The sequence below is a fragment of the Cyphellophora europaea genome, assembly GCF_000365145.1.
Source record: "Cyphellophora europaea CBS 101466 unplaced genomic scaffold supercont1.6, whole genome shotgun sequence".
NCBI classification, from domain to species: domain Eukaryota; kingdom Fungi; phylum Ascomycota; class Eurotiomycetes; order Chaetothyriales; family Cyphellophoraceae; genus Cyphellophora; species Cyphellophora europaea.
The window spans coordinates 951712-970606 of NW_008481812.1; the positions used below are offsets into that span (position 1 = coordinate 951712).

General features: G+C 54.0%; 9 protein-coding genes across 9 annotated transcripts; 6 read left to right on the forward strand and 3 right to left on the reverse strand.

The window, feature by feature from the left end:
* Positions 1-159: 159 nt before the first annotated feature.
* HMPREF1541_06574 (uncharacterized protein) lies at positions 160-2339 on the reverse strand (the record flags this gene model as incomplete). The annotated part of the gene is made up of 4 exons (XM_008720905.1): positions 160-1510; positions 1861-1964; positions 2014-2229; positions 2277-2339. The coding sequence occupies 4 exons, from the start codon at positions 2337-2339 to the stop codon at positions 160-162; spliced, it is 1734 nt and encodes a 577-aa protein (XP_008719127.1).
* A 379-nt stretch (positions 2340-2718) lies between these two features.
* HMPREF1541_06575 (uncharacterized protein) lies at positions 2719-3501 on the forward strand (the record flags this gene model as incomplete). The annotated part of the gene is made up of 1 exon (XM_008720906.1): positions 2719-3501. One exon carries the CDS (start codon positions 2719-2721, stop codon positions 3499-3501), a length of 783 nt encoding a protein of 260 aa, XP_008719128.1.
* A 948-nt stretch (positions 3502-4449) lies between these two features.
* Positions 4450-5820, reverse strand: HMPREF1541_06576 (uncharacterized protein; the record flags this gene model as incomplete). Its single annotated transcript, XM_008720907.1, has 1 exon — positions 4450-5820. One exon carries the CDS (start codon positions 5818-5820, stop codon positions 4450-4452), a length of 1371 nt encoding a protein of 456 aa, XP_008719129.1.
* A 724-nt stretch (positions 5821-6544) lies between these two features.
* On the forward strand, positions 6545-6907 carry HMPREF1541_06577 (uncharacterized protein; the record flags this gene model as incomplete). The annotated part of the gene is made up of 1 exon (XM_008720908.1): positions 6545-6907. The coding sequence occupies one exon, from the start codon at positions 6545-6547 to the stop codon at positions 6905-6907; it is 363 nt and encodes a 120-aa protein (XP_008719130.1).
* A 171-nt stretch (positions 6908-7078) lies between these two features.
* HMPREF1541_06578 (26S protease regulatory subunit 10B) lies at positions 7079-8356 on the reverse strand (the record flags this gene model as incomplete). Its single annotated transcript, XM_008720909.1, has 3 exons — positions 7079-7656; positions 7705-8091; positions 8140-8356. 3 exons carry the CDS (start codon positions 8354-8356, stop codon positions 7079-7081), a joined length of 1182 nt encoding a protein of 393 aa, XP_008719131.1.
* Positions 8357-9577: 1221 nt separating this feature from the next.
* HMPREF1541_06579 (enolase) lies at positions 9578-10989 on the forward strand (the record flags this gene model as incomplete). The annotated part of the gene is made up of 3 exons (XM_008720910.1): positions 9578-10098; positions 10147-10587; positions 10635-10989. The coding sequence occupies 3 exons, from the start codon at positions 9578-9580 to the stop codon at positions 10987-10989; spliced, it is 1317 nt and encodes a 438-aa protein (XP_008719132.1).
* A 601-nt stretch (positions 10990-11590) lies between these two features.
* On the forward strand, positions 11591-12539 carry HMPREF1541_06580 (uncharacterized protein; the record flags this gene model as incomplete). Its single annotated transcript, XM_008720911.1, has 2 exons — positions 11591-11612; positions 11731-12539. The coding sequence occupies 2 exons, from the start codon at positions 11591-11593 to the stop codon at positions 12537-12539; spliced, it is 831 nt and encodes a 276-aa protein (XP_008719133.1).
* A 400-nt stretch (positions 12540-12939) lies between these two features.
* On the forward strand, positions 12940-13612 carry HMPREF1541_06581 (peptidyl-prolyl cis-trans isomerase B; the record flags this gene model as incomplete). The annotated part of the gene is made up of 2 exons (XM_008720912.1): positions 12940-13128; positions 13175-13612. 2 exons carry the CDS (start codon positions 12940-12942, stop codon positions 13610-13612), a joined length of 627 nt encoding a protein of 208 aa, XP_008719134.1.
* A 936-nt stretch (positions 13613-14548) lies between these two features.
* On the forward strand, positions 14549-16772 carry HMPREF1541_06582 (ATP-dependent RNA helicase ded1; the record flags this gene model as incomplete). The annotated part of the gene is made up of 2 exons (XM_008720913.1): positions 14549-16085; positions 16276-16772. 2 exons carry the CDS (start codon positions 14549-14551, stop codon positions 16770-16772), a joined length of 2034 nt encoding a protein of 677 aa, XP_008719135.1.
* Positions 16773-18895: the final 2123 nt, after the last annotated feature.

Here is an 18895-nt window from a genome sequence, read left to right on the forward strand (position 1 = left end):
TTTGGCCAACGTCTAGTATCATACAGTGCAGTGTTCAAGCATGGCCAGATGTCCCCCAGTAATGGCCGGCGTAATTGAGTCGAATGGGCCCCAGAGGCTAGTTACGTCGACTGAGATGAGTACAAGAGACGAAGTCGGCTGGATAACAAGACTAGCGTCTCATATCGTTGGGTGCAGGTGGCTGCTGTGTGTTGTTAGTTCTGGCTCAATAGGAGAGTTGGGAGAAATTACCTGGCCATTGATGCCTGCCGCCGCTTTCGAAGTGGCAGACGGCGCCGTTTTTGGAAGCTTCTGCACTGACGTGGGCCCGTTGATCTCTCGATCAAGGTTCAGGTATTCCTTCGCAGCCTCTTTGCCTCCCTTCTCCATCAGATAATCCATGTAGATCGCGATCAGACTCTGCAGTGTCGTCTCCGATAGCTTACTCTTGTAGAGGAGAGCATCGGCCACTGCCTTGATCCGATCGTACTGCTCCTTTTCGGTCTCTACCGAGGTTGGCTGACCAATCTCAAGTTGTAGGTAGCCCTTCCAGAACGACTCGCTCTCAAAGTAATAAGATTGGTACTTCTGGAAGACAGCACGAGCTTCATCGGTAGAGCCCTTGATCTTCCACAGCAAATGTGCCCAGTGGGCAACTACTGCCGCCTTGGCGGAGACTTCAACCGTAGGGGACTCTAGCTGAGCAGCGTAGACGGCCACGGCATCATCTATTGTGCCGTGACGTCTTGATGTGTTGGCGAGTGACACTATGGTATCGATATGGCTGGGAAGCTGGACAAGGATGGCCTCGTGGATTTCTTTCGCAATGTCGACTCGTCCTGTCATTTCTTCAAAGAAGGCGTAGTGTAGTCGGATGGTGGGAAGTGCAATAGGCACGAACAAACAAGATGCCCGCATGTAGATGTTGCGGACCTCTTCCTCCTTGCCTGGTTGAGCGAACATCCACCTGGCATATCTCAACCAGAACTCCTCGTACAGGGCACAAACAACCAAGCAGCGTTCGTAGAGGAAATGTGCACGTGTGTAGTCTGCTTGGCCCTCCTCAAAGTCCAGATATTTGCGCCAGTTGTCGAGCTGACCTTCATCGAGATCAGTCACGTGGAAGTATGGTCGTTTGATCTCAGACTCGTAAGTCCAGCGCTTGGTGGTCTCGGCTTGAGTCTTCCTGAAGATCTCGAGGTGGTAACCGTCGATACGTTGGCGTAGCTCCTGTTCGACTTCTTGCTGACTGCGGCCTGACTTGTAGCCAATGCCGGCGTTCTCGATCTCTGATTGATATTGCGTCAAGACCTGAGGCGGTACAAGCATGTGAACGGGTTTCGTTTGTGCCAGCTGACGGTACTTCTCAAAGTATCGTGCGTACTGGTGCATCGGAATGACAATGATGCGGCCAAAAAGAGCGAAAATCCGGTCGGGCTGCTCCATGCGCTCCTCAAATTCGATGTACTTGTCCCAGAAGACGTGAGCAAGGAAATCGATGCCTACAGCTTCGGCTCCCCGCTCAAATAGTCTGGTCAAACTCGTTAGTTCCATTCATGGTTACAGGAAAGGAGTGGAAGGAGGAGTAGGGAGGGGTCAAACATGATGTGGGTCATTCTGTGCAGATAATGTGCTTCCTGACCAACAAGCCAAAACAAGTTCGGACGGACTCGGGCAGCGTGTGCGGTAAATCGCTTCAAAAAAGCAAATGGGCAGGGTGCGCCTGGCATGTCTTCGTAAGAAGTCAATCTGGGGGTAGGCAGATGATGACTCTCACCACATTTTTACGGTGCATCATCATCGTATATCCATCTCACATTTGTGCTTCTGCGGCATGGATGCTGTTGATAAGTTGAGAAGGGAAATCCGCACAATACTTACTCTCGAATAACGTCTGGGTCATGGCTGGTTTCTGTCTTGAACGAGCAGTAGTTGGTCCAGAGATCGGCGGAGTTGTTGACGCTGGCGACACCTCGTTCATATACCTGTTTCTCATCAGACTCGTGTTTTCCTAGGGTATGTGGTGAAACATACCATCTCCGCCGCCTCAGTGCCGGCGATCGAGAACTCGAGGTCGGCATACTTCTTCCAGTAGCCGAAAAAAAGAGGAAATTTCGCAAGGAAGCGATCGTAGACTTCGCGCAAGGCGGTAATGGCCTGCGAACTGGAGTTGCGGTTGATACCTCCCTCAAGAGTCTCGACTGTCCGAACGAGTTTCTCCCAGGTCTCGTAGTTATCGGGGTCGACATTCTGCACAGTTCATTAGCCCCGGAAAAGAGCAACACTACGCGACGTACCATCTCCGCCCAGAGCTTCTTGAGCTCGGCACTCTCCTCATCGTTGGCCCCGAAGGCGTCCATCAGGACGCAGTCTGTCAAGTCGGCAACCCTCGGCCAATGTTGCGCGTTACGGGTGCTGAGTAGACGAGACTGTACTTCGCAGAAGCCTCAGATCGTTGCCGTGTGTGTCGCAGCGACAGTCGAAGGGTCGGGGTTGAGGCTGAGAGTTGCGCTGAAGAGATGATGGTGAAAGCTGCGGCCTCTGGGAAAGGGTCGATCGCGCCAAGAGAAATCTTTTGGCTGGGATCGGAGTCTCCAGTCCGCATGCTCGACTTATTCAACATTGCCAGTCCATGCATGCGACTTACTCATCGATCGCTTGGTAATCGAGCATCAAATTCACACGACACAAAGTGCTACGACAGCATCACTGGTGATCCTCATTGCGCGTTCGCCCATCATGGCGGTTGCAACTGCCGCCATCGAATTGCCCAAGGAGCTTCAGCACCTCCCAGGCCGGCTGGTTCGCTTTTTTACTCGCTACCCTCCGCACCTCTATTCCGCAAAACACACCGGCGTTGCTCTGCCGTTAACGCGGCGGGAAGCCAAAGAAGGGAAGCTTGTAGCCCTGGAGTCGAAGAAAGCTCCGTCACCCAAAAAGTCGAAAATCAATCAATCTGAAGGTCAAACGACAGAGGCTATCGTCCCCGAATCATCTTCATCCACAGTCAATGCGTCTGCCCCTTCGCAAACTTCCGTCACCTCAGAAACTCCAGCCACTTCAGATCCCACCATACCGGCCGAGACATCAACCCCAATACCAACAACCTCCAGCACCGGCCGTGCGATTGACGGCCTCACGCGAGCCACACGCTTCCCGCCTAACCCATTCCTTCCCTTCCGCAACCCCACGACGGGACGCTGGGCCGGCGCGCGTATCTCCTTGCGTACTCAAGCCGACCTTGTCAAGCTGGCGAAGAAGCACAGTATCGAAAACCTACTACCGCCAGGCCGAAAATCTACCGTCTTCAAAGAGGAGAGGGTGTTGCACCGGGGACTGAGGGTGAAGGGTACGGGCGAGGGCCAGCAGGTCAAGGGTCACCAGTGGGAGAGAAAGATCCCAGCACTGCTGCAGAAGCGGCAAGAGGCGCTGGAGCAGATGCCGGCCCTGGTGCGGGAGTGGCAGGCGAGGGGCCACGGGCGTGGCTGGAAGAAATTCCCCAAGGTGAAAGGCCCTCGGTAGATGACAAGAGGCGCATATCATTCTTGAGGAGGTTGCTGGATGAACCTGATGTGCTCTCCCTGAGTGGCATACTCGTGCATGGGCCTCAGAGCCCTGTTCTGCTACGACTGATTGCAGGCTACCGAGTATGAATTACAGCAAACCGAAGGCACCATCCCGTTCGGAAAGAGCCCGTCTATCCATGATCCTGGACGGGAATAAAGGTCGCATAGCGCGCAGCACCGAGCCATACTAGATTGTACCAACAAAATGTACAGCAGGATATTTAGGTGCAAGGTCGACAGAAGGCTTCGTGTGGAAGATACATACCAGCCATATATCATATATATATCCACTATTGTGTCCTATAAACTCTCTTCAATAGCTTCCAAGCATCAGCCTTCCTGCAAGACGCCTTCCACAGAAGATCAGCTCAACCGCTCGTTTCGCGCGAGAAGCATCCCCATGGTCCCATACCTCTTCCGGGCCTTGGCAGGCTTGCCCTGCCTGTTCCTGGACGACCATCCCATGGCTGCGAAGGCAACGTGTCAGCATGGACAGCACTGGTGGACCGGGATTTCCGCGAGACATGTCCCCGTTGAGGCGTATACTTGTATACAACAGCGTATGTCCGCAGTGTGATCGCGGTAGCCGAAAAAGCCATAGTTTCAGGATGTCTGACTCTCCTCTTCGCGCCACTGTAAGCAGCCGCTGGGGCTCCATTTTGGGGCACCGCAGCGTCGAGTCATATCATTCGAGGGAAGGACAGTAGGGTGCTGCGACTTTGTGCACGCTATCTTTTTTCCCACGGCAATGATGCTGCCTGTTACAACTAGCTTGGCGGATAGTCGTGCTCGTGTGCAGAGATCGCTTCGGTGTAGCGTGCCTGAACGAGTCCAGTAAGTATCGTGGTGCGCAATGAAGGCTGCCACTGTTTTGGACAGAACATATCCAGCAGCCGTGTTGCTATCAAACCAACTTGGTGGTCGTCCTCTTGCTTCTCACCAACTGGAACCACAAGCCCATCAGGTTCAGCGCTCCCAGCGTCATGACCAAACCCGCCCAAAGTTGCAAGCCCAGATAATTCCTCTCATTCGGCCCACTCACACCCACTTGTGACAGAGCGCCCGCAATTGGGCTTCCGATCAAGCTGGCTAAACTGCCCAGCCCCTGCGCCATGCCCAAGCGCGCGCCCAACACCTTCGGATCGGGACACACGACGGGAAAGATGCTGGGCGGCAGCGGGATCAGTGCGCCGGAGAAGGCGCCGTACAGGACCGCGAAGGCGATGAAGGAGCCCTCGGTGTGCACGCCCGCCCAGGAGAGGTTGAAGATGGCGCTCGTCATGCCGCACGTGATCCACGGGATCATGACCCCCACCTTGCTGGCGGCGTAGCTGGCGATCAATCTGCCCAAGATGCTCGACGCCTGCGCGAACGTGACCGTGTATAGGGCCCAGCTGCGGCTCATGCCGAGCTCCAGCTGCGCGAAGGTGGGGATGAAGAAAAAGGGAATCATGTAGCCCATGAAGAGGAAGAAATTGCTCAGGCTGTAGCTCCAGAAAGGCCCGTCACGGAAGGCCGTCTTGTCGAACAGCTTGCGCGCTTGCCCGCTGCCAATGTCGCCGACGTTGCGGGCGCCCCAGAGCAGCAGCGGGAAGGAGATGGCGTACGAGGCCAGCATGATGAAGGCCATGACGCGCACTGTCCAGGCGAAGCCGAGCTCCTCGATCAGCTGCTCGAATACCATCGTATAGATGACCCCTCCAACCGGGGCGCCGCACGTGACGATGCCCATGGCCACAGCGCGGTTTCTTTTGAATGAGCGCCCCACGAGGGCGAGGCCTGGCAGATAGAGGAGCCCGTTGGCGAGGCCGAGCACGACACCTTGGGTGAGGAAGATCTGCCAGTACTTATTACAAAGCGAGAGCATGAAGAGGCCGAATGTCTCGAGGGCAGCGCCTGAAAGAAGCATCGTGCGGAAGTATCCGAGGTCGAAGAGCGGCCCTGAGATGACGCCAGTCAAGATGAGGAGGAACATACAGACAGTGCCAACCCAGGAGATATTGGAGGATGTCTCGCTGGTAAGATAGGTGAGCTCGTAGTAGTTTTGGAAGGCCCCAAAGGCGAATGGCAGACCCCAGAGGTTGCCGAAGACCAGGAAAGAGCCTACCACCTGTAGCCAAGCACGAGTGCCGCCATCCATGGGCGGTGGAGGTTGTGGTGGGGGTCCCTCGGTCAGAGCCACAGCTGTCTCGTTGACTTTCTCCTCCACGGGCATCTTGTCGAAGGCTTCTGCTGAACCCGGCTGAGGGCTTACGCCACGGTTGGCTGTCGCCATGTTGTATTGTGGTTATGTCCGCGGCGGTGTAGCCAGCCCTCGGTATATTTGTCAGCCCAACGAAGGCAAGTAGCAGTGTCAGTATATAGGCGGCGGCTTGTCTGTTTGAGCCATGGGTTGCAACTGTGCCGGTCTCAGGCTGGCGGTTCTAGAATGAGCAGCTGCAGGGAGAAACAGGAGTGGAACAGAGAACGTGGAGCGAGGTTGACTTAGTATATATGCGGAGAGATGGGAGACAAGCAGAAAGACAAAATATGCATATTACCCCATCATTGTCAGTAGACGAGACGGCACGTTTTTGCCGAAGCAGGGGTACTTCTTGCATGAGCCGCGGTTCGCCAGGCGAGTCATCGGATGTCTTGTAGATCGTGTACAAGAGATGTCCGGTGTTCAATTCAATGCTTCGTTTCTCGAGGTCTAGCGGCTCATGATCAGCTTCCCAAAGCCATTGACAGCCAGGCCGTAAGATGTCAGGCCGTAAGATCGAGACGCTGCTGGTGAATGTCGTGATGATAGACGGAAATCAACTCATGGTGTGGATTTTCGCTCCGCACTCTTGGCCCCAAGGGTGCGGAGATCCCCTTTGCACTTACCTAAGGGTAGCTCCAGTGCGGCCGCAAACCATGCCATTGAGCCTGGAATGTATCACATCAACTAGTAAAATCGATATAGGACACAGCAGAGCCGAATCAGCATCAGCCTGTCCAGCTTAAGTCCCGCGTTGATGTACCATGCTCTGATTCGCACACACCACATCACGTCTCGAAAGAAGATTGCATCGCTCAAGGCTGCGGCGAAGCAACTCCAATGCTCTGCCTTGCTAAGGACGGGAGGTATCCCGGGAGTCATGTATGTTCAAGGTGAAGATAGCGAGAGCACTCAACACTGGGTCGACCTGGTGCACAACTTGAGATACAAAGATTATCAACTCTCGGCGCCTGTCATGGCAACAAAGGCAAATGAGGTCTGGATCAGCGACCGAGGCTCGCTCGAAGAAGTTACGACAGTGAAGGAAATGGCAGCCAGAATGGAGGGAGCCGGGCTCCATGAGTGGTGGAGGAAAGCGATGGGATTCTCAAAGGAATAGTCTTGCCTGGAAGAACGCGTCCCCCCTAGCCTTATCCCTTGCGATCTACGCTGTGGCCGGATCCATCATTGAGTCTATCTCAACCAACACCGCGGTCCTGCAGAATAACCGTGCCGTGTTATACACCACCGATTTTCGCCATACGCAAATGCAATCACGAGGAGGCCCATCCTACAGCTTCTGATATTCGAGCTTGCCCTCCAACTTCTTGGATTCCGCCACCTTGCGGACCGCTTTGTTGAAGTCATCCTGATTGATAGCATCTCGGAAGTCCTTGATGGCGAAGAGACCAGCTTCCGTGACCACGTTCCTCAAGTCAGCACCGTTCAGACCATCGCTCATCTTCACCACGCTTTCGAAATCGATCTCGCCTTCGGTCACAACACCAGCTGCATGAATCTTGAGAATCTCCAATCGGCCCACCTCGTTGGGCAGCGGGATCTCGATCTTGCGATCTAGACGTCCTGCACGCAGTAGCGCAGGATCAAGAGTGTCGGGTCTGTTGGTTGCCATGATAATCTTGGTTTTCCCTAGGTAGTCGAAGCCGTCAAGTTGGTTAAGGAGTTCCATCAAGGTACGCTGAATCTCGCGGTCGGCTGAGGTACCTTCGCTGAAACGGCGGCCACCGATGGCATCGATTTCATCCATGAAGATGATACATGGCTCGTGCTCTTTTGCATAACCGAACATCTCGCGGATCAAACGGGCAGACTCGCCGATATATTTGTCTACGATTGCAGAGGAAACCACTGCAAGCAATTAGTAAATATGGCGGACAAGCAGCCAGCTGGACGTACCTTTCAGAAAGTTGGTATCGAGACTGCTGGCCACAGCTCTGGCAAGCAGCGTCTTTCCAGTACCGGGTGGGCCGTACAGTAGCACGCCCTTGGGTGGCTTGATACCAACTCGCATGAAGAGTTCGGGGTTCTTTAAAGGGAGCTCAATGACTTCTCGTAGTTCGCGAATCTGCTCGTTCAGACCACCAATACCAGCGAACGATACCTGGCCAGGATCTTCCAATGACATATTGTAGACAAGGGGATCGACTTCTCGGGGTAGCATGCGCATAATGGTGAGGGTGGTCATGTCAAGCGCGACTCGCGTGCCCTGTTTGAGCTTTGCTTTATCGACTTTTGATCTGCATCCGACGACGTATCTGGGTCCTGATGATGCTTTGACGATGACTGTTTTTCGTTAGTTGGACCCAATAAATAAGAGGTGAAAGCGCATACATCTCTCCTCATCTAATTGTTTGAGTACTTCGCCAATGATCTGGCCAACACTCTGTAGGGCTTTGATGTTCTCTTCTGTTGTCTCAAAGTCATTCTGTAGCCCCTTGATATCCATCCGCAGCGCCTTCAACTTGGCTTCCCATTCTCTTGAATCGAGTAGCTTCTCCTTGTATTGTTGGAGTGCCTGTTGCCTCTCCGGATCTCCATTGCCATCCATCTTCGGTGATTAGTTGCGCTGTTCGTGTCACCAAGCTACTGTTACAGTCCAGCAGGGACGCGATAACGAATAGATTGTGGAGGCAAGGTCGAGATGGTTTTGTAAAGGTGCGTAGAAACGGTCGGGGGATGTAAGTGAGTTGTAGCTAGCGCAGGCCATCAACATGTACGCGGCGGCGGAGTTTCTATGCGGCGAAAACTAGGGCTGCGAGGCACTGCCAGATGGTGCTACGGTGGGGGTTACAGGCCACATTTCAAATTTCTCGCGCATTCGTAGGGCAACCGGGTTGTCTTTACTTCTCCAGTACTTGATCAAAGCGATAGACTGATGCGACCTGGCCGATATCCACACGCAGGCTCGAGGCAACTCTGGGCTGTCCTCTAGTTATGGGGGTCGCCTCGCGCGGCTAACATGTTCTTGGAGCCTCTTTCTTCGCACGAGATCGTATTATGCAACGAGACAGACATTTGCTACATGTGCTACATGTGCCACAATAGCAGGTCCATGGTACCTGACTTCTGAGTCTAGGAAGCGTCGATCTGAGCTCTAAGCCCTACAAGTTCCGGCTTGAGGCAGCATTGGGTAGCTGCTCGGGTGGTGCCGGCGGGAACGCTGCCGGTGCTGCGGACAACGCAAAGCAAGACTGCTGCAGCAAGCACCTTCAAAATGTGAGTAAGCTGCTGAGTATGACTGTATCTCCTGCCATAGTAGAGTGAAGCTATGTCAAGAAGTCTTGTACTGACTGAGCACGAATACGATGTACGGAGGAGGAACCCTGCAGAAGTAATTGTGCGGCAGCTGGTTGTTGAAGATCGGAGCCCCCGCTATGACTGCGGCTTGCAGTGGTTTTTGTAGCGACACCCCACCAAAGCACCTGTCCGCTCAACAAGCCGTGCTTTTCTTTTCTTTTCGAGTTACTACTTTTCCCTACTTTCACACACCCTGACTCTTTTCTACTGAGCTCACGTACATACAACAAGTCTTCGCGAACCCACCTTCAGTAAGTTCTAGCACCCCGCCTTGCACTCAGTGTATACACTTCAAGTCGCCCCGCCAGCCGGTGGCATGGTTGGGCCAAACACAAGCCTTTCATGTCTGCCAGCGAGGTGTCGTAAGCGTTCAATACACCTTGCCGTCGACTGCAGCTTCTAGCCTGCAGCCAAGCGTCCCACCGCTGTCCCGCACCTTCACCAGAACTCACCAGCTAACATTCCACAAGCTATGCCTATCGCCAAGGTCCACGCCCGCTCTGTCTACGACTCACGCGGCAATCCCACTGTCGAGGTCGACGTTGTCACCGAGACCGGTCTCCACCGTGCTATCGTGCCCTCCGGAGCCTCCACCGGCCAGCACGAAGCCTGCGAGCTCCGCGATGGTGACAAGTCAAAATGGGGCGGCAAGGGTGTCCTGAAGGCTGTCGAGAACGTCAATAGCACCATTGGCCCCAAGCTTATCGAGAAGAAGCTTGATGTTACAGACCAGACCTCCGTTGACAAGTTCCTGAACGAGCTCGACGGTACCGAGAACAAGACCAGCCTAGGCGCAAACGCCATCCTCGGTGTGTCTCTGGCAGTCGCCAAAGCCGGTGCTGCTCAGAAGGGCAAGCCTCTGTACGCTCACGTTGCAGACCTTGCTGGCACTAAGCAGCCCTATGTTCTACCCGTGCCCTTCATGAACGTCCTCAACGGTGGCTCTCACGCTGGTGGTCGACTGGCCTTCCAGGAATTCATGATTGTTCCTGAGTAAGTCTTCAATTTCGATCTGCGCTTTCTTGCTGACGAACCCCACAGCCAGGCCCCTACCTTCTCCGAGGCCCTCCGCTGGGGCGCTGAGGTGTACCAGAAGCTCAAAGCATTGGCCAAGAAGCAGTACGGCCAGTCTGCGGGTAATGTCGGAGACGAGGGTGGAGTTGCCCCGGATATCCAGACTGCCGAGGAAGCCCTGGACCTGATCACGAGTGCCATCAAGGAAGCTGGTTATGAGGGCAGGATGAACATTGCCATGGATGTTGCTTCCAGCGAATTCTACAAGGAGGATGCGAAGAAGTACGACCTTGACTTCAAGAACCCTGAGAGCGATCAGTCCAAGTGGATCACTTATGAACAACTTGCGGACATGTACAAGTCGCTTGCCCAGAAGTATCCGATTGTCAGCATCGAGGATCCCTTCGCTGAGGACGACTGGGAGGCGTGGAGCTACTTCTTCAAGACTTCCGACTTCCAGATTGTTGGGTATGTTGGCAATCTTCTCGTACATCTGTCCTTACTGACCATTCTAGTGACGATCTGACCGTGACCAACCCTATCCGCATCAAGCGTGCCATTGACGCTAAGGCTTGCAATGCTCTCCTGCTCAAGGTCAACCAGATTGGCACCCTTACTGAGTCCATCCAGGCAGCCAAGGACTCCTACGCGGCTGGTTGGGGTGTGATGGTGTCTCACCGCTCCGGCGAGACCGAGGACGTCACCATTGCCGACATCGTGGTTGGTCTGCGTGCCGGCGAGATCAAGACGGGTGCCCCGGCCCGCTCTGAGCGTCTAGCCAAGCTCAACCAGATCCTTCGGATTGAGGAGGAGCTGGGTGCCAACGCTATTTACGCTGGCTCCAACTTCCGCAAGTCTGTCAACCTGTAAGCTTCGGTCAACGATAGCACGCACCTAATTCTCGAGGAGCCTAGTTTCTTTATGGAGTAGCGAGCGGATTCAAAAAGCACATGAGATGATAGTGTCGTACGATGGACTGCACGCACTCTGTTCAGCAGGGAGTAGCTGCACCAGATAGATGTAACGAGAGTATGATTAACAAGCTCAGCAAAGACAGTAGTCGAAATCAAACTATCAAGTCTTAATCTGGTCATTCCGAGTATTAGGTCACCCTGCAAATTGAGCCAATACTTAGATCTGACTCCGCGGCCAAGATCGTTGTACCGAAGGCCTGTTCTCGACAGCCATTGCTGGACAAGCGGAAAGCAGACCACTTAGATACACATGCGAAAAAGTTGCGCTCGGGTAGCAATGCGTCCAACCAATCACATGTCAATTCGCATGCAAGTTCATGCTCCTGCCTAGCGCAGCCTGACTCCGTCATATCCCACTTTGCCTTCCCGCACAAACATTCTATCTCTCTCCCAGTAACTACTCTCAACACTTGTCGCCCGAAGACACTGCAGCCGATTCGACTACGCTACATTCCAAGTCAAAATCAAGCGACTGAATACGTTTGCGCACATCAAATATGCCGCCCAAGGCGCAGTGGGGTATGTGTCCCTCATGTCTTTCCCCCCCCCTTTGGTGCCCGGACAGCATGTCCTCTTCGTCACTAGTCAACGACCTCGTGCACACCCCCAAAAGAACCACACACTGACCGTAGTCTAGACGCCTCGTCCTCCGAAGAGTCATCGTCCGAAGATGACGTGCCGCAGCCTGTGGTAGCCCCCGTCCGCCGAAAGTTTGACGACGAGGAAGAAAGTGATGTAGCGGACAATTGGGACGAGGAGCCTGATAGCGATGTGGAAAGAGAAAAGGCCAAGAAAGCTGTTGAGGCTAAGGCCAAAGCCGACGCGATTGCTGCAGCCAACAAGAAGAGTAAGGCGCAGAGGATAGAAGAGCACCGCGAAGCCGCACGACTACGACGCGAACAAGAAGACGAGGAGTCCTCGGAAGAGGAGGATGAGGCTGCGAAGCGCGCTCGTCTCAAAGCGCAAGAAAAGCAAGGTGATCTTCATCACGCCCAAGACTTGTTTGGCGACGTTGATTTGCGAAACAACAAGAAGGCTAGCAATAAGGCCACTGTTGTGGCTGATCCCAACACTGCTGGTCAAGCGATAGACTTGTCGACACTGTCACTATTCAAGCCAAGCACCAAGTCGCAGTTCGATACACTCTCTGAGGCTCTTGTGCCACTCATTCGAGCCTCGACCTCAAAACCCCACTTCGCTCTGTGGATGCCTAACTTCGCCAAAAGTGTTTGCCAAGATATGAGCAGCACCGATATCAAGAAGGTCGCCTCCGCTCTAACGGCACTGAGCAACGAGAAGATGAAGGAAGAGAAAGCAAAGGACAGTGGCAAGAAGTCTAAGGCCAAAGGCAAGACAACTCTTTCGGCAGACCGCAGTATGGGCCGTGGCACGGCAGACACCACTGCTTACGACGATGACGGGCTAGGTGACGATGACTTTATGTGATGCATGGACAGCTGACGGCATAAATTCGACAATGTTTCTTCTGATGGATTAGCATGATTTTTAGATGGCATAACGCGAGCAATTGAACTTTCGCTCATGGCGATACTTTAGAGTCTTCATATCGCCGAGCAATCATCCTGTACCAATTATAAAAAGTTCACTTCATCAGACTTCTGCATTGACCTCGACCATTAATTACTGTACCTGCATCCGCGTTGGAATATGGTCGTACTTAGATAGGTGCTGGTGGAGCCGTTCCCGATCCACTTTTCGCTACCCCTCGGCCGCAGCAATTGAGATCTGTCGAACTCGGAGCTCCTTCTTCTTGCTCTGCCACCCCACTGAGATCCCATCTACGTTACCCTCCCTCTAGTCGATGTTTGAGGATCTAGCATTCGATATGGCGACCTTCAAGAAATTCACGAGCGTGCTGATGCTCGTTGCAGCCATCATGTTCATGTACATGGCCAACTCCGCAGAGGCAGTCAAGGGGCCCAAGATCACCCACAAGGTCTACTTTGATATGCAACAGGGCGATCAAGAGCTTGGAAGAATCGTTCTGGGTCTCTATGGCAAGACTGTACCCAAGGTATGTGCTGCCACCGCGGTATGAAGACTATACTAATGCTCTATAGACTGCTGAGAACTTCCGTGCCCTTGCTACTGGCGAAAAGGGCTTCGGCTACGAGGGTTCTGGTTTCCACCGCGTTATCAAGGGCTTCATGATTCAGGGCGGCGACTTCACCAAGGGTGATGGTACCGGTGGCAAGTCCATCTACGGCGACCGCTTCGAGGACGAGAACTTCAAACTGAAGCACACCAAGAAAGGCTTGCTCAGCATGGCCAACGCCGGCCGCGACACCAACGGTTCTCAGTTCTTCATCACCACCGTCGTCACCTCCTGGCTCGATGGCAAGCACGTCGTTTTCGGCGAGGTGCTGGAGGGCTACGACGTCGTTGATAAGATTGAGAACTGCGAAAAGGGCGCGGGAGATAAGCCCAAGGTGGCTATCAAGATCAAGAAGAGCGGTGAACTGGAGGTCCCAGAAGAAGGTATTCATGTCGAACTCTAGTCCAGGGCAGGACACTGCTGCTCTCTTTTAGAGGCGGTGAGCTGACCCTGGTCTAGAGTATTCTGACGCTCACCCCGAATATGTTCCGCATGAGGACGAAACCACGAGTGACGGGAAGGTGGATGACGAAGAAGGGCACAAGGAGCAACCTGCTGTTGATGCTCATCCTTCTGAGGACGGCTTCTCCTTCGTATACCTGCAAGGGCTCCTTGGTCTCATCGTCGTACTGATGGGTCTGATGTGGCTTGCCAGGCGTGGCAACAACAAGAATATCATGAAGGAGAAGGTACTGCCATAGAAGTCCTTGTCACAATCAGAATTTACTCGATTCTGAATAATGCTTCGAACGTTTCTTTCGTCTTCCAGCATTCAGAGGCGCAGACACGCGAGACCGGGCGCTAAACTCCATTAGGATATAGTGGAGTCACGGTAGTGAGGCAAAAGTCTCTAGGCCTGGTTGGGCTTTTCTGCGGCCTGCGCTTTTTATTAACGAAGTTTTCGTTTTCCTTTCCCTCACACCAACACCTCCGTCCAACACTCACATACTCTACCGACTTGTTATCACGGTCTTTTCAGTTTGTGTCTTTCTTCATCATACTTCGGATAGACTTGGAGAGGCGTTATTGTTGTCTCTCACTTCTATCTGCAACTTGAAGGTTGCTGCAGACTTCAACCTACTGGTCCAGACGCCAGGTTTCCGACTTACGCAACTCCCGCAAATACTGTCTTCAGCCTTTGAAGAAACCTATCGACATCGAGACTCGTACCACATAATCCTTCAGAAAGTGTACGTCATCCTCGCACTCGCTAACACTTGTCTTTCTCCTTATCTCTCCTAAAATCGCCATCCATTTCAGCCTAGAACAACAATTGCCTCCCAACCTGGAAAAGCAAGCAACTAACGTGTCTTTTCCAGACCAAGTCAATACCGCCAATATGGCTGATCAATTGAACATGAACGGCCTCTCCCTCAACGAGTCCAAGCACGCTGGCCAGAACGGCGGCATGCCTGGTGGTCGCCCCGCCTACATTCCTCCTCACCTCCGCAGCCGCGGCGGCGGTCCCCCTCCTATGGATAACATGGATGGCGCAGGACCTGCTCCTGGCCCCGGTGCTGCTGGTCTCAACGGAAGCGCTTGGGCTAGCAACGGCAGCAGCGGTGGTGGATGGGGTGGCGCTCCCGGTCCCGGTCCCGCTGCAAACGGTCCTCCCCAGCAGAACGGCTGGAACGGCCAGGCTCCTCGTGCCTTCAACCCCAACGCTTACGGTGCTCCCGGTGGTCACCACTCCGGCGGTTACTCTGGCGGTGGTGGCTACAGTGGCGGTCGCAGTGGAGGCTCTGGTGACGGCCAGTGGCGCGATGGTCGACATATCCCAGGCCCCTCCAACCCCAAGACCGAGCGTGAGCTCTTCGGTATCCCCAATGATCCTTCCAAAGCTCAGACTGGTATCAACTTCGCCAACTACGACGACATTCCCGTCGAAGCCTCTGGTCAAGGTGTCCCAGAGCCAGTCACCACCTTCACCAACCCTCCTCTTGATGACCACCTCATCAGCAACATCGCTCTGGCTCGTTACGCCGTTCCTACGCCAGTGCAGAAATACTCCATTCCCATCGTCATGGGTGGCCGAGATCTCATGGCTTGTGCCCAGACTGGTTCGGGCAAGACTGGTGGTTTCCTGTTCCCTATCCTGTCTCAGGCCTTCCAGAACGGCCCAAGCGCCGGTGCTCCCTCCGGTGGCGGCTTCCGCCAGCGCAAGGCTTTCCCAACTTCTTTGATCCTGGCTCCTACTCGCGAGTTGGTTTCTCAGATCTTCGATGAAGCTCGCAAGTTCGCCTATCGCTCTTGGGTCCGTCCTTGCGTCGTCTATGGTGGTGCTGATATCGGCACTCAGCTCCGCTCCATTGAGCGTGGCTGCGATCTGCTCGTCGCTACTCCTGGTCGTCTCGTCGATCTGATTGAGCGTGGACGCATCTCCCTTGCCAACATCAAGTACCTGGTTCTTGACGAGGCTGATCGCATGTTGGACATGGGTTTCGAGCCTCAGATTCGCCGCATTGTTGAGGGCGAAGATATGCCTCCTGTGGCAGACCGCCAGACTCTCATGTTCTCGGCCACCTTCCCTCGTGATATCCAGCTCTTGGCTCGCGACTTCCTCAAGGACTACGTGTTCTTGTCCGTTGGCCGTGTCGGTTCCACCTCCGAGAACATCACCCAGAAGATCGAGTATGTTGAGGATCATGACAAGCGCTCTGTTCTTCTCGACATTCTCCACACTCATGCCGGAGGCCTCACCCTGATCTTCGTTGAGACCAAGCGCATGGCTGACACCCTGTCCGACTTCTTGATCAACCAAGGCTTCCCTGCCACCGCCATTCACGGTGATCGCACCCAGCGCGAGCGCGAGCGCGCTCTTGACTACTTCCGCAACGGTCGCTGCCCCATCATGGTGGCCACTGCTGTTGCTGCTCGTAAGTCCCTCCCCTGCCCCAATTTCACATTTCTGTCCACCGGCTCTGCTCAGTTGCAGGCGCCCTCCTGGCCTACTCATATGCAGACCCATGGCCTTCACTGCCCCCCATTCTCTGTCTCTGCCCTCCGGCCCTACTTGTTTGCTGGTGCCCTCCAGCTCTACTCAAATACTGACTGACGATCCTTTAGGCGGTTTGGACATTCCTAATGTGACGCATGTCGTCAACTACGATCTTCCTACTGACATTGACGACTATGTTCACCGTATCGGTCGTACTGGTCGTGCTGGTAACACTGGTCTTTCTACTGCCTTCTTCAACCGTGGCAACCGTGGTATTGTCCGGGACCTCATCGAGCTTCTCAAGGAGGCTCACCAGGATGTTCCCAGCTTCTTGGAGAACATTGCTCGCGAGAGTTCTGGCTTTGGTGGCGGTCGTGGCCGCGGCGGTGGTGGTCGTGGCCGTGGTAGTGCTGCGACTCGCGACATGCGTCGCATGGGTGGTGGTATGGGTGGTGGCCCTCCATCTTATGGTGGTGGCTTCGGAGGTGGTAGCGGCTATGGCGGTGGTGGTAGCTATGGCGGTGGTGGCGGCATGGGCGGCGCTGCTCCTTCCTACGGCGGCGGCTATGGTGGAGGTGGCTATGGCAACCCTGGCGGTTCCCAGGGGCCTTCCTCGTGGTGGTAGACGACCTGTCGCTCGATTGCGACCGTCGCTGCCAACGGCACGACAAAGCGTCCAGCTTGACGCATCCATGCATTTTTTCGACCCGGCGTTTCTTGTGGGCAATTCGAGGCTTACGAGCGACACCTCCTTTCGGCATTCCCGACTCAGCATGATAAAGACGATAGACAGCGTTGGCTTTTCCGATCGATTTCCAGATACCCCATGATGTCGAGGCTTCTCAACTCAACGAGAAGCAGCGATTTGTTCGGCAACGGCCCTGCCCGGCCCTCGCACCGGACTGCGTCCTTGCATGTGGATGATGTGAAGAGATGCGGCGATGAAAGTTTTGACGACCAACCAAAAGTTTTGCCGCTTTTCTTCCAAGGATACACATGATTGATGACACAGACCAACCAAACGATAGACTTTGTTTCAGTTGCGATAACGACTTGCAACGAAGCTGGGCATAGCAGAGAAGCTGGGATGGCGGATCGGATCTGTTCTGCACCGGAAATGATTACCAGTGGGGACTCACTCAAAGCATTTGCATAGTTTTGACGGCGTTTGTGCAAAAGCACCAAAGAGCGATAAGCTGCATCATTTGTGAGCGGAAGGCTTCGGTTTTGTTTTTTCTGAAGAAAAAGTTCCTGATTCATACGAAACATGATGAAATGGGAATGGCCATCAAACCGGACGAGATTGATGAGGGAAAAAACGAAATCGAAGCTATTACGGGCTCGCGTGCGGCAGACAGGCGATCAAGAGTCTCTGCTGGCTGGCAAACGCATAGTGGAAATAGATCATCAGGCTGGTTTAGGTATTTCACCTCGAATCAAAAAGTCCTTACCTGAAAGATGTGTGGTTCTCGCACCATGTTCCTGACACGTTACCCCGTCCTTCACCCTCCGAACAGGTGGTTGTCGGTTCCTCGCACGTCGTAGTCTGGCAACAACGGTCTTGACGAAATTAACGGGCGGCCTCCGCGAACTCATATAGCAGCTCACACGACACGTAGATCTGCCCTCCCTGTTGAGAGGCTCGAGTCCTTCCCCCGTGGATTTCATCGACCCCGTCGTTGCACAGCAACCCAACTCTACTTGAACTCTTCAAGATATTCAATGTTGACAAGCCGGCACACGTGATCCCTTCCCTTTGACACGTAGCTCCCTTCAGCCTTTTGGCTTCAGGTGTCAACCAACGCTGAGTAGTCCAAATGCACGCAGATGTAAATCACCTGTGACTTACATGAGTGGAAGCTGTTGCAGAGGTTTTCTTCTATTCGTACCGCGCCTCGAACGAACCCCCGGGGGCCCATACTGTAGACTCTTGGGCAAGGGCCAACAACCACCCCCTGGACAGCCGTAGCCTTGCCGACTTTTGTTTTCGCTTTAGATATGTCCCGGAGCGTAGGACGCATATGGAGATCACTCTGGGCCTCTGCTCGGACATAGGATGATCTAGGCTACTTGTATGATGGACAGTACTAAGCAATAAGTCACCGCCAGGCGGTCTGAGGGCGTCTTTTTCATCCTTGTCCCGCTCATGCAAGGTGGTGAAGACTACACAGACACACATTAGTACAACCGCTCAAGGCCAAGTCGTTGGTGCGAGAGGTCGTAACTCGCTCACCACCAAGTTCGACGCTATTGACGGGCAATCCCCCTGAGGGATCAGCAGTGTCTTTTGAGCGTGACCGGTTGAGATTTCAGAGGGGCTGCCCGTCATTGCTGTTGACCCCTGGTTGTTCGAATCTTCCATTGAAATCTACTCGACATCTCTTTGTCCCTCGCCCTGAGCTTCAGCGATAGTTGCTCCGTTTGTACTGAGCTTTAACTTGTCGCAGACACTCTTCAGACTTCCGCCGTGAAGGATGGTCTTCGTTGAGCACACATCGTTGAACCTCTACGACGTGCTGCAGAAGCTGCACTGCATCTTGCCGACGATCCGATTCCCAGAGGCAGACAGCAAGATTGTGTTCGGAGGCCAGTCGGTTTAGGTGGGTTTCTGGATGGGTCTGATTCTGGATCTTCACCACCTGCTCTAGGAGTGACACTGCTTTATCCACTTGGTTGTTTGCGTGATAAGCTAAAGCTAGTCCACGCTGGCATGCCAGTCGATCAGGGTGAGTCTCTGAATAGGTCTGA